The 14,777-nt window shown below is 37.5% G+C and overlaps 1 protein-coding gene across 5 annotated transcripts in view; it reads left to right on the top strand.

The window, feature by feature from the left end:
- Asah2 (N-acylsphingosine amidohydrolase 2) overlaps positions 1-14,527 on the top strand; it is a 112,608-nt gene extending 98,081 nt beyond the window's left edge. For all 5 annotated transcript variants that reach the window (XM_029539594.1, XM_029539590.1, XM_029539598.1 and 2 more), the window contains 3 exons: positions 4,262-4,321; positions 7,614-7,702; positions 12,571-14,527. In XM_029539594.1, the coding sequence (XP_029395454.1) occupies positions 4,262-4,321; positions 7,614-7,702; positions 12,571-12,763 (342 nt within the window). In that variant the 3' untranslated portion in view covers positions 12,764-14,527. The remainder of the gene's footprint in view (positions 1-4,261; positions 4,322-7,613; positions 7,703-12,570) is intronic.
- The last annotated feature ends 250 nt before the right edge of the window (positions 14,528-14,777 follow it).

Here is a 14,777-nt window from a genome sequence, read left to right as displayed (position 1 = left end):
TGTGTGCATGTAGCAGTGTGAACGTATGCTACATTTGTAGGGGTATCCACAGATGAGAGAAGTGGGTGTCAGTTCCTTAGAGCTAGAGTTATAGATAGCCATGAGCCATCAAACACAAGTCCTCTGCAAGAGAGGGAATTTCTCTTAACTGCACATTCCATGTACTACCTTTAATATGACACACTCGTCAGGAGTTTAGTAGAAAACAACTTAAATCGGGTCAAGACAGTTTTATTTCATACTCAACATGCTGGTAGGCTTTTTTTGGTAGCAGATGTGGGATTTTTGTGAGTGCTTTTCTGTGTCACTGACATGACCATGTAGTTTTCTTTTGTTCCGTCTATGAATATGGTAATCTGTGTTAACTGATTTTCAGATATTAATTCCTGCTGCTTCTAGTGGCTAATCTGTTCTATGTGCTGTCTGCTTTACTAACACGCTGTTTTTGAGTTTTAGACTCTTGCCAAGGAATATCGTTTTTGCCTGTTTCATGGCTTCTGGTGTCAAAGTTATAAAGGTTGAGTAGGGGGTGTTTCCTCTTGTGTTTTCTGGTAATCTATGCAAAGAATATGAATCAGTATCTTTGACTATTTTTTACTCAGATCTAGTTGCAAAAGCAAAAGGACTGGACTTTTCCTCATAGCCAACACTTTTTATGAAAGCTTTTAGTTTGCATAAGGAATAATGAGTTTCATCACAACATTTTCGTGAATTTTGTCTGAGATAGAGTTTCAATTGCTGTGATAAAACACCATGTCTAAAAGCCACCTGGGGAGGAAAGGGTTTATTTCATTTTATAGCTTGCAGTCCATCATCCAGGGAAGGTCGTGCAGGAGCTTGAGACAGGGATTCATGCAGAGGGCATGAAGGAGTGTGGCTTACTTGTTTGCTCCACCTGACTTGCTCAGTTTGTTTTCTTATATGCCCACCAAGGCCACCCGACCAGGGATGGCACAACAGACAGTGGGCAAGACCCTACCATATCAATCATTAGTCAAGAACATGCCTTATAGACTTGCCTACGGGCCAATCCTATGGAGGCAGCTTTTTGGTTGCTTCCCTTTTTCCAGATGTCCCTAGCTTGTGTCATGTTGGGGAAAACTAGCCAGTCCACGTGTATACATAGTTACTCCTCTGCTTGGCTTCCCCTGTGCCCCCTCCCGATGGTCCTCTTAGTCTCACAAAAAGTTCCTGGTCTGTTTTCACTACATATGTTTAAGTCTAGAGAAAACAGGCCGTGCTTGCTTATCCCCCCCCCCCCACATCCTCTCTTTACCTCTGCCTTCACTTTATGAATATTCTTTACCCCATCTTTGGAATTGAAAGCCATACAGATTATATATTTTCATGCATGTTCATCTTCTTTCCATTTTTTAATATTATGTTTTTCGTTAGCATACAAAGAAGTGTGTTTCATTTCTATATTTTCACACACACACACACACACACACACACACACGCACACACACACACACACACACACACACACACACTGTTATATTTTGTTCTTATTTGCTCCCTACTTCTCTCCCCTAGTCTGCTCAAACTTGTTTTGTTTTGTTTAGTTTTTTCCTAATGAGAAATGGGATAAATCATGACCCTTGGCTTGTCTTTCCAACTGTAGAGCTTGTAGACTTCCTCGTTAGGCTAATGTGTCTCTGCTAAGAGCCTTGGGGATTATATTCCAATGCCCAACCCCAGCCTCAGTCCCAACTGAGTTGCTACAACAAAATATTCATGAGACAAAATACACAAACTGGAGCTAGAATAAAGAATAAAAGCTTGTGTGGCCTGTGATTACATGGAGTTTGGACAAGGCTGGAGCCTGGTGATGCTAATTTTTGTCTGTCTCCCTGTTGTATAAATTTGTGTTTGAAATAATTTTATTAGCATGCAATGAGATGAAGAGGTGTGAAGGTAAGAGGAAGTGAGAACAAGGGAGAGTTATAGACTATGCTGCCTTCAAAGAAGAAAGAGGAATGTTTGGGGAAAAGAAGGGCTCAGGAATAAGAGGATTTGGGGACAGGGATTATGGAGTGAACAGAGAAAAACAATTAATATATATAAATTATATATATATATACATATATTTAAGTCTAAATTATATATATATATATATATATATATATATATATATATATATATATATATATATATATATATATTTGTAACATCACAGAGAAACCTAGCTCATACCTATTTAAAAACCCATAGTTTTTTCTACTTTCAGGTCACTATGTCAGATATATATTTTCATGTGTTTAATCTAAACCCACATGTGAATCAAAGCACACCATATTTGTCTTTCTGAGTCTTGCTTCTTTTGTTTAATTCAGAGATCATCAGTTCTATTACATCTCCTGTAAATTTAGTTCTCCTTCATAGTGGCATAAACTTCTATCGTGTTACATCTGTTAATGAGCATAAAGGATGGTTTCCTATCTTAGCTCTTGTCCATAGTTCTGCAATAGCATAGATATGCAAATATTTTTCTGGTTTGCTATGTTGGTTAGTTTTTGTGACATTGACACAAACTGCATCACCTGGGAAGAGGGAACCTCAACTGCAAAGTTTTCCTTCATCTTGGATTGGCTTATGAGTATGTCTGTGAGGGCACTTTCTCGGTTAATGATTAATGTGGAGGGAGCCCACTGTGAGTGGTGTCATTCCTAAGCGAGTTGCCCTGGATTGTATTAGACAGCAGGCTGAGCAAGTCATGGGGAGCAAGCATCACTTTTCTGCTTTAGTTCCTGACTCCAGGTTGCTGCCTTGAGTTTCCACTCTAAATTGCTCTAATGATGGACTATGAAGTGAAAGTATAAACCCCTTCTTCCTGAGGTAGTTTTTGGTCAGTAGTTTACCACAGCAATAGAGAGGCAAGCTGGGCCATTGCCGACTTGGGATCCTTCATGCATATAGCCAGGAGTGGTAAAACTGGATCATCTCATAGCCCCAGCCTTAGTTTCTGAGCAGTCTCAGTACTGATTTATATATTGGCAGCCTATGTATGCATGTCCAACAGCAGGTGAAATGGGTTTTTCTTCCCCCAATCCTTGCCAGCAGTGGATGTTGCTGGTTTAGTACCAGTCCAACTCGCGTGAGATAAAATCTCAATGTGGTTTTAAATTGCATTTCTCTGACTGCTAATGATGTTGAGTACTTTAAGACAATATTTCTAGAACAGTTATCCTTCTTCCTCTCAGAATATTCTAGTCCACTCTTTAGCTCATTTATTGATGAGATGATTTGATTTTTGGTATTTAATTTCTGAAATTTTTCTATAGAGCCTAGATATGACTACAGAGTCAGATCCTGTGACGACTTATGTTAATTGTCAAACTTGAAAGAATTTAGAATCACCTAGAAGATGGGCCTCTGTGAATCCCTGTGGAAAATCATCTTAATCATGTCAATTGATGTTGTAAAACCCAGCTTTTATTTCTCTGATTTTAAACTTACTTACTTACTTTATGTATGTATGTATGTATGTATGTATGTATGTATGTATGTATGTATGTATTTGTTTGTTTATAGGAGCTAGAAATGTATTTTAGGAGAGACTAGTGTGGTAAAATTCCCAGTAAAGTTTACCATTGAGGCATATAGTTCTACAAGCTTTTCTAATTAATTAAATTCATTATTCAGTAATTTCATATGTGTCTAGAATGCGTTCTGGTTGCTCACACCCCACTGTCTCTTATCTCCTTCCCACTCATGCCCATGGCGCTCCTCCCTGCAGGTCCTTTCCTATGCTTGTGTGTTTGTTGTTGTTGTTTGATGTCCCACTGAGTTTAATCAACGCCATCTATATGATCATGGATACAGAATTAGACAGCAGATCCTGTTGGACACGCCAGTGGGTATACATCTGAAGATAATGACTGGTCATCACCCAGTCAATAAATAAATAGCCACTGGTTTAGAAGGAATGTTTGGGCCCCATGAGAACCCACCCATTTCTCAATTGACAGTTGGCAGGCCCACATTGCAATGGCTATGTCATATGGGCTCTGGCATATAAGCTGAAGCCATTTTCACGTGTTATCACATTGAAAATTATAGCTCTGGATCTTCATTTATTAGACTCTGCCAGAGTCAAATTCTTTGGATCTAATTCTTAACAAACTTGGAGGGCATCCCTTAGTGAAATAGTGTAGAATGTGTACAGCATCTAGGGTGTTGGAACACAGAGCAGACGGTGCTTCCAATCTGAATAGAGAGGCTTAATTTAGATTTAATTCAATGCTGTTTTTATTTCCAGGGAGAAGTGGTTGAAGTTGTATTTGTAGGCGCTAACCCAAAGAATTCAGCCGAGAACCAGGTAAGCATCACTGCCTTCCACATTTCTACCGAGCATCACTGCCTTCCACATCTCTACCAAGTTTCCCTGCACTGTACAGGAGATATCGCACATCCAAACATGTATCAGGGTTTGTTTGTTTTTTTCTTTTACTTTATTTGTGGAAGTGGGAAAATGTTCAGTGGGTACAGCTAGGGTGGAACTGGATGTGGGGATCAGGGCCCACGAAGATATAATCAACCTCTTCTAGTGCCACGTGTAGAATAACTCCTCCAGGACCACACGGCTTCCCCAGAAGATGTGGATTCAGGGACATTCTCATTTACATATTTACATTTAGAACTTACTAAGTTTGTTAACTTATTGAAGGGGCAAAAAACAAAACAAAACAAAACAAAACATGATTTCCTTGCCTTTTGGGGACTTCCTATCCCCTCCAGCATAGCTACCCAACTCTTCTGTTAAGGGGTGATCACACACTGGAACCTGCCCTGAGGTTCTGGCCCATCTGCTGTTTGTTATTTTACATTATCCATTTTCCTGTTCTTTACTCTTGGCACAATAAAATCTTTATTTATTAATCTTGAAAAACATATGGCCAATGTTAAAACAAACAGTATATTTATAAAATAGACTATGCAAGTGCCTCTCTTCCCATAAATCTATTTTAGAGTTATTATTGTTATTAATTTATTACAAGACGTATCTTATTTTTTGCTTTTATTATATGTTATACACACATATATGTATTATGTCTAGAAATGAGATAACTTTAATTTTCTATAATTTTCTTAGAATTGTCTTATGTTCAAATAAGCAATAAATAATAAATAGCACAGGTTCTGTCTATAAAAATCTGAGCAAATAGATACATTGGCACAGATTTACAATCCCATTTATTGGGAAGCGGAGGTGAGGTATCACTAGTTGAATGCCAGCCATCACCAAGTACTGTGGCACAGATTTGTTATCCCAGAACTTGGGAAGTAGAGGTGAGATGTTACTAGCTGGATACCAGCTATTGCTATATGTCAACATTGACTTATAAAGTAAAAAAATTAGATGGTAAAGTGACGCAGTTTGTAAATATGTTTGTTACCAAGCCTGAGGAAGCTGAGTTCACTCCCAGAAATCCACATAGAGGAAGGAGAGAGTCCATGCTCACAAGCTGTCCTCTGTCCTTGACATGAGTTCTGTGGCACACTATGTGCTCAGTAACATAAATAAACACATGTTTTAAAGGGCTAAACAAAGTAAAAGAAGATAACAATCCACTACCACAAACTCCCTACAAAGTTTGAAGAAACATTTTAGAGGAAAGTGGGCACATGGAAGTGTCTCTTAGCCTACTTCCCTCCCCTGACTGAGGATGTAGACATTAAATTGTGAGCCATTCTCCTTAGGGTCCATAATCACTTATAATTCAAATTATAATTTGCTTTCTTCCCAAATGAGCTGTGTCATTTCTGTCTATTCAAATGTCATTACTTCCATGGTAGACTTGTAGCAACATAATATCATCGCATATAAGCTTTTGGAGAAATGTTCTAATGTTTGGGCAGTCAGTACACACCTGTAGCCAAGCCCACCAGAACATTTGCATGCTCATAACACTGCTTTCTGAAGACACCGAAATCCTGTATCAAGCCCAACATCCACAGGGTACTTTAATCGCCATTGTGAGAACAGGATGATAACAGCATTGTAATAAGAGTAGATTTCATTTCTCAAAATACTCTGAGATGGTACAAAACAATGTCTAGTGCTCTTTGATCATCTGCAAACATCAATTATCATTGTCTCTAGTTGCTGAGCAACTGTTGTCTACAAGTATTAGTCTAGATGCTTTGTATATGCTGTTACATGCATCTAATTGAATCTTCACTGCTATCCAGTAGCTTTTCTTATTGTCCTTACTTTGTGCATGAGTTTACTTTGAGTAAACTCAGTGGCAGAACATTCCATTTGTAGTAAATTGTACCTGTAAGAGATTATGATAGGGAGGTAGGGAAAAGTTAATCACAAGCTTTGTTCCTGATAGTTTGGAGAGCTAAGTATATTTTCCAATCTGTATTCTAGACTTAGTTATTAGGGACCATCATACCTACTACTTCATCTGAGCCCTCTCACTCAATGCTTTTATGCCCTGAATGTGCAGAAACAGATCTCTTGATTAGCCATCATGATTATGAGCCTGTTTTTACTAAAGTATCATGTATCAATCAAATGATTGGAGAATTGTTTTAAACAATGATATGACCAAAATATAAATAAGTAATCCATTTATCAAAGTTATATGAAGACTTGTAAATGACAGGTATAAAGGGTTGTGAAGAGTAACCTAAACACAGCTCTTATTTGTGTGTATGTTCATGTAGATGTGTACACACACGTGTGCTGTGGGCGCATGCACATGGAGGCCAAAGACCAACATTGGCTCTCACCTTCATTTGTCCTCTGTTTATTTATTTTTTTTGAGACAGAGTTTCTCACTGAACTTGGAGCATTAAGGTGGCTAGCCAGTGAACTTTGGGGTCCCCTGTCTCCACTTCCCTCGCACTGGGATTATAGGCACCTCTGCCATGTGCATATGGATTCTGTGCATCAGAACTCTGGTCCCTGTGCTCCCTTAGCAAGCAACTGATCCATCTCCACTGCCCCACAAGGCCTACCTTTAAGGGAGGCAGTCTAAACATCTTGATAGTAGTGGACACATGGCCATTTTTATTTACTAGCTTGTCCTATTCAAATCTTTCCTTTATTTGAGGCTGGACTCTTTGTCTGAAACAAACTGCTTTATTAGTTATCTTTCAGTATAGAAATACACTCTGCTCATGTTATAGTTTCTAGGCATCTATTATTAGTAGCGGTGTCTTTAGAACCCTAGGACAGGGCAATTTATGAACTTTGCACCTGTTTGACTGAGGAAGGCATAGTAACTAATAATTCAGTTACTCAAAGACAGAGATGAAGTCCCATTTTCTTGCTGATTAGAGAAAATCTTTCACTCTTAATCTTGACTTAAGTCTTTTTAAAATCTCATTTCATGTTGAATTTCTTCTCAGCTCTAATTTGCTGTGAACACCATAATTATGCTTTTTTAAAATTCCTAAACTTCCATTTTATTTGAGGGAGGGTAAATTGTTATTCTGAAGACACTGCATAAAGGGGTTATCTAGTTGTTTGGGTAAAATCCTAGTGTGTGCGCACAGCAGCAGGCATGGCTGGATTGCTGTGTATGGAGGAGAGACAGTGCAGACGGGATCTCTCTCTAACTGCTCGAGCTTGGTAAGTGGTGTTAATTGTATTTCAGACCCATCAAACCTTCCTCACTGTGGAGAAATACGAGGACTCTGTAGCCGACTGGCAGATAATGTATAACGATGCCTCCTGGGAGACGAGGTAAACATGTCTATTGATCATTTGTCTTGGAAGCTTTGAAAACAGTTGCGTCACAATGTAGGAAGGACAAACTAAAAGACTTCTCAAATTCCCAAGGTTCCCTAAGGCTCCCTCTGGCCACATTTAACAGATTTATTAGGCCTCATCTCGACTGGAAGCCGCATAGTGCAGGTTTCTTTAGGATTAGGCACTAATGAGGTGTTAGCTGCCATCCTTTGGCTTTATTTCAGTGGAGTAGGAAGAAGGCACCATATCTCTGAGCTATGGCCCCAGCCAAGCTTCCATGAACTTCAGTTTTCTCTGGTCACAGGGATTCCTGGAAAGACTAGCCAGCCTTTTTGTAAACTGGTTGAGAAGAGAGTTGGGTGAAGGAGTCGAGATGATTCTGTAGAGTTCATTGTAAAGGTCTTCACCTCCTTGCTTAGGTTTATTCCTATATATTTTATTTCCTTTGACTCTCTTGTGTATGGTTGTGTATGGGAGTGTGTTTGTGATCTCTTTCTCAGCGTGTATTGGTTGTATTTAGAAAAGCTTTTAGATTTTCCTAAGTTGATTTTGTATACTGCGACGTGGCTGAAATTGTTGATTGTTTTGAGAAGGTATCTTGTGAAATCTCTTTTAGCATCTATTATGTATCATAGCATATCATCTACAAGGAGGAATAACTTGACTCCCTTCCCCATGCCCATATGTATTTATGTAATTTCTCTCTCTTCCTTATTGCTCTAACTAGTGGTTAGAGCATGATATTGAAAGTGAGTTGGAAGAGTGGACAGCCCTTTCTCACACCTGATTTTAGTGGAATCGTTTCAAGTTGTCTCCATTTAGGATGATGTCCGCTGCGGATTTGTCACATATAGCCTTTATTATGTTGAGGTATGTTCCCCTGGCACTTTCTTCTCTGGGACTTTTATCAGGGGGTATGTTCATCTTTATCAAAAGCATGTTCTGAATCTATTGAGATGGTCATGCCTGTTTTGTCTTTAAGCTTATTTATGTGGTTGATTATATTCATTGATTTATGCTCAGTATGTTTAACCATCCCTGCATCTTGGGGGATAAAGCCAACTTGATTGTGGTGGATAATCTTTTTGATATGTGTCTGTGTCTATATTCGGTTTGTAGTGTTTTACTGAGGATTTAAAACATCTGTGTTCACCAGGGATATCAGCCTGTTGTTTTCATTTGTTTCATTGTGTCTTTATCTGGTTTTGGTATTAGCATGATGCTGAATTCTTAGGAGTTTGGGAGGTGTCTTAGAGGGTTTTACTGTTATGAACAGACACCATGACCAAGGCAGAACTTATAAGGACAACATTTAATTGGAGCTTACATACAGGTTCAGAGGTTCTGTCCATTATCATCAAAATGGGAGCATGGCAGGCATAGCACAGGAAGAGCCAAGAGTTTCACGTCTTGTTCTGAAGCCATACAAGAGTAGACCGGCATCCTCGGGAAGCTCTCAGAAACCTCACTCGCACAGTGACACACTTCCTCCAACAAGGCCACACTTCCAAACAGTGCAGCTCCCTGGGCCAAACATATTCAAACCACCTTAGGAGGAATCCTTCTTTTTCTGTTTTTGTTTTTGCTTTTGTTTTTGTTTTTGTTTTTGTTTTTGAAGTGTTTGAGAAGGATTTGATGCAGATCTTTAATACAGGATTCTGCTGACCCTGGACCTTTCTTTTATAGTTGGAAGGCATGTTATAATTCTTTTTATCACTTCATTATTTTGCATCTGTTTAAATTGTTGAGCTCTTCTTAAACTAGTTTAATTTTGGTGATTTTACCAAATCTAGAAATTCATCCATTTTATAAAACTCAATAGAGTACAGATTTTCAAGTATTCTTCCCTTAGAATATTCTGAATTCCTTTGGTGTCTATTGTAATGTTTCCTTGTTCATTTCTAAATGTTAATTTTGATCTTTTCCTCCTTCCTTCCTTCCTTCCTTCCTTCATTTCTTTCTTCCTTCTTCCCTCCCTTCTTTTGGTTAGTTGATTAAAGAGTCTGTTGATCTTGTTTATCTTCTCAAAGAATCAGCTCTTAGATTTGTTGACTTTTTTGTTTGTTTGTTTCTATTGAGTTTCAGCCCTTGTTTTTATTATTTCTTACCATCTAAGTGGGTTTGGGTTTGTATCTGCTTTTCCAAACGTTTGTCATTCATCATTAAGTCATTTGTTTGTACTTTTTCTATTTTTTGTATTTTTTTCCTTTTTGAGACAGGGTTTCTCTATGTAGCTCTGGCCATCCTGGTACTCACTATGTAGACTAGGCCAGCCTCAAGCTCACCATGGATCCATGTGCCTGTGCCTGTCATGTGCTGGGATTAAAGGTGTGCACAACCACACCAGATTGATTCATCTGTATGTAAATGTAGTTAATGTAGATACTTTTAATGTGTCCTAGAGTTTTTGTTGTGTTTCATTTTCCATTAGTTCCAGGTATTTAAATTTTTTTATTCTTCTTTCACACATTCATCAAGCAGAAATAAATTCTTTAATCTCCACGAATTGTGTACTTACTGGAGACTTGTTGCATTGTCTGTTAACTGTTATCACATTGTGGTTAGATAGACTACACGGCATTATGACAGCTTTAATGAATTTGTTAAGATTTGTTTTGCATCCCAATATTTGGTCTGTTTTAGAGAAACTTCCATGGGATACTGAGAAGAATGTTTAATCTATGATGTGTCTATGGAATATTCTGTAGCTATTCATTAGGCTTATTCAATGAATAATGCCATTTAATTCTGAAATTTTTCTTTTCTTCTTTTCTTTTCTCTTTTTGGTACAGGTGGCTTGTCTACTGGCGACAGTGGTTTATTAAAATTGCCAACCAATCTTCATTTGTTGTTAACTTGTGTTTTTAATTCTAATTCTATGATTTTTTTTAATTAGATGGACTAGAATTTGGTACATATAAATTTAAAATTATAATGTCTTCTTGGTTAGTCATTCCCTTGATTAGAATCAAGGATCCTTATTTATTTCTTCTGGTTAGTTTTAGTACAGAGTCTATTTTTACAGACACTACGAAAGAAATGCTTGCTTGAATTCCATGTCCCATATGCTTGGAAATACTTTTTTCATCTTTTAACTTTAAAGATAAGACAAGTTTTTTTAATAGACCACAGAAAGATGAATTTTGTTTCTTAATCTTTTCAGTCAGCCTCTGTCTTGTGACTGAAGAGTTAAGCCATTAATAGTTAGTTATTATTGAATGGTATGTGTTGATTATATAGCATCATTTTGTTGTTTTTTGTTGGCTGTGCTGTTAGATATAATTTCTATATCAGAGTTATAGCTTTATCTGTTCTCTTTCAACACTCACTTGGCTATAATTATTTCTCTCTTGAATTTGAAGTATTACTTCTGGTATTCTGTTTAGGATTGGTTTAGTGAACAAGAGCCATTTTGTATTTTGGAAAGGTTTTCTTTCTCCACTCTTCAATGGCAGATAGATTTTTCTGGGTATAGTAGTCTAGGTTGGTAGTTATAGTCTTTTAGAACTTGGAATGCATTGCTTCATACTCTTGTGGTTCTTGAAGTTTGCATTGTGAAATTTGAGGTTGCATGGTTGGGGTTTCTTTTCTATTTCACTAGTGTGTTTTTCCCCTTGCATCTTTTAATGCTCACCTTTTGATTCTTATATTAGTGTTTGAACATTGACAGGCCACGAGTTTTTCACTGGTCTTGTTTATTTGCTGCTCTGTGTGATTCTTCTAGCTATATCAGTGTGTCTTTCCTTAGTTTGGAGAAGTTTTCTTTTATTATCTTGTTAAACATCCTCTCTATTCCATTGACCTGAAATTCTCTTCATCTATGCCTACAATTTGAAAGTGTGTTCTTTTTTTCTGGTATTCCATTGTTTTCGATTGCCCTTTCCCCCCTTTTTCATATACTTCGTTAGTGTGGTCTAATACCTTTACCTTCAAGTACTAATATTTTATATCATGCTTGACCCATTCATTCAACTAGGAAAGTTTCCTTTGAGTTTTTCCTTGTGTCATTCAGATTATTATCAGCAGCATCTCCATCTTTAGCTTGAGTTCTCTTCCATGTTTCTATCTATTTATTGAGTTCAGCATTCAGTCCTGGATTGTCTTATTTATGTGTGTGTGTGTGTGTATGTGTGTGTGTGTGTGTGTGTGTGCGTGTGTGTGTGTGTGTTCTGAGCATCACTAAGGCACCCATTCTCTTTAAGTTCTTTGGTTTGTTTCTTTGTGTTTTCTTTAAAGTCTTTGAGTTCTTGGATAAAGTTAAGTTAATGATTGCTCTTCAAACATTGGATCTTGAGGATTACCCATGTAATTATCATTGGAGAACATTTCTATAGGACTGCTGGATTTCAGAGAAGGACAAACTGTCTTGTTCTTTCACATTGATTGTGTATTTGTGATGAGACCCAGGCATGTGGATTTCTTCAGTTGGTTTTATGTCTAATGTGAACACAAACAGGCTGGGACAGAGCATAGGATGTACAAGCTGGGCCGAACCTGAAAGTGGTCCATAGTGCAGGTATGATGGAATCAAGTAGTAGGAGGGGAACTAGGACGTGTGCACATTCGTTCCAAAACTTGGGGGTTATGGGCCAGATAGATGTGGCTGTCTAGACTAGGCTCAGGCATAAGGTGTGGGACTCAGGGTAGATTTGGGGACTGAAGAAGACGTTAGAAGAGTGAACTTACTGAGCAAGGCCCTGGCATAAGGTGGGCATTGCAAACTGGGCCAGTAGGTTAAATGTTGTATCGGCAGGTTGAACTCATCTGGTAGGAAAGCGGCCTGGACTTGTATTCAGGATGAAAACTTACACATTTTAAAGAGCAATGTTGTATTTTTTTTGCTGTTTGTTTTCTATTAACAGGTTTTATTGGGACAAAGGAATACTGGGTCTGAGCAATGCAACAATATACTGGCATATTCCAGATACTGCCTACCCAGGAATCTACAGAATAAGATATTTTGGACACAATCGGAAGCAGGAACTTCTGAAGCCCGCTGTCATACTAGCATTTGAAGGAATTTCTTCTCCTTTTGAAGTTGTCACTACTTGGTGAAAAGTTAACAGATATTGAAGAAAAGCTATGCTCTGTGCACATTTTAGAGTGTTTTCACACAAATGTGAACTACCAGTTTAATTTTTGTAATTGTCTCTGTTTGGGGGACAGGTCGTTTATTGCTAATGGGACAGAGGTATATGCTTGTGTTGTTGTATGATTATGAGTATGCATGCTAACAGGAAGAGAGAGGGAGGAAGGAGGGAGGAGGGGGAGGGAAGAAAGAAGAGAGAGAGAGAGAGAGAGAGAGAGAGAGAGAGAGAGAGAGAGAGAGTTATTAGTGAGCAAGAGAATATGAGAGAAGGGCCACTGACAACCAAATACCTTGTGATCTTTATCCTAAAGCATGATTTTCCTTGAAGCTCTGTGGTTGTTTAAGAGATAATTCCTTCTAATATGAAATCCCTGAAATATAATGACAGTATTTGAAGATATGTGAATGATGTTTATCCTATTTATTTATAGACTTATTAAATGAGAACACAAGCGAACTTTCTAGAAGTCCTCTAGAATGATACTTGATTTTACAGAGAGGAAAAAGGAGGTTTAATTCTCTTTAGGTTAGAATAAGATTAGTATATTTTTCCCTAGTCATATTTACAAAATACCATGTAACTTTACTACAAATATTTGAGCCCAGCTAAAATATACCCAGCAAATTAGCATGCCAGTTTTTTTGTTTTGTTTTGTTTTTGCATTCAAACAAGCATAGTCCTTCTGATAAGTCACTTTAGAATGGATCTGCCTGGCTCAGGGTAATTGTTCATGCTCCGATCATTTCTGGAATGACCTCCAGAGTCCAACTATGCGAATGTCACTTGCAGTGCTTTGATTTATGCCTTGTATTCCTCAAAGTGTCCTTATCCTGCTAAGTCACAGCTCTTCCTCTCAACATTAACTCTAAATGATTTTTAATATTTTCGCCAATCAAATGTACCTCACAATACAAAGCTTTGCCTTGAATGTAGATTTTAAAACAAAAGTGTTAAGGCTGGAAATGTAGTCATCAAAGAGGAAGTTTTAAATGTATCTGTCTGTTCTTATGTCAGCTACTCCTTCCCTCATGATTCCTTTGAATCATTGAATAGTTATTTAAACCCACATATCCAATATTGTACTCATTCCTGGGTCTTCACAATTACAGACATCATGTTGAAATGATTTGGGTAGACAATTCCTTTGAAGGACAAAGTAAATATTTAATGAGAAATATAAATTCTGGAGAGGCATTTGAAAAATCACAAATGTTTATGTCTCCATTTCACGTTTTCCAGGCTGGGTATTCTGATTTGGGAGGAAAGCGGCCCCAAATAATTTTTAAGCATCAATCTGAAAGTAATGTTTTAGAAATTATGATCTAGACGGTCTAATTAATGAGATGGGACAATGTAACCTGAATTGTATGAAAGTTCTAGCTGCATTTAAAATCATGTAAGTTAACTAAAGTCAAATTTTGAACCCCAATCATATTTTTGTAGGTAGGTGAAAAGAGCATTTTAGGAGGAAACTGAACTTCATTTCAAAAGTAAATTTGTTTTAAAAAAACAATAGTGGTAAGGTAAATCTTCATTTATTTCCCTATGGTTTACCTATTTAAACATTGAAGATTGAATCAAAAGGCGCCTGGAGCATGTTTTGGTAACTCCATTTCCCACTTGGTAATTCTATGGATGTTAACTGCTGAAGAATAAACTGATCAGGATTTTCAAGGGTTGTGAACATGTCTCCTGATGGGAATACCATATTCAGTATAAAGGTTCAAAATAGTTGATCTCAAAACTATATACATACACACACACACACACTGTACATATAGTGTGTGTGTGTGTATATGTATATATATATATATGTATATATATACATATATATATATACATGCACATACACATACACACATATACATGTACACACCGCACACGTACATACATACACATGGTATTGTTTAAAATGTATTTCTCATGACTTAGAACAATATAAGGATTATACAAGGATTCATTTCCCACCATCATTCTCC

This window comes from Mus pahari, chromosome 1 (genome assembly GCF_900095145.1).
Source record: "Mus pahari chromosome 1, PAHARI_EIJ_v1.1, whole genome shotgun sequence".
Taxonomy (NCBI): domain Eukaryota; kingdom Metazoa; phylum Chordata; class Mammalia; order Rodentia; family Muridae; genus Mus; species Mus pahari.
This window is presented reverse-complemented; position numbering and strand designations above follow the sequence as displayed.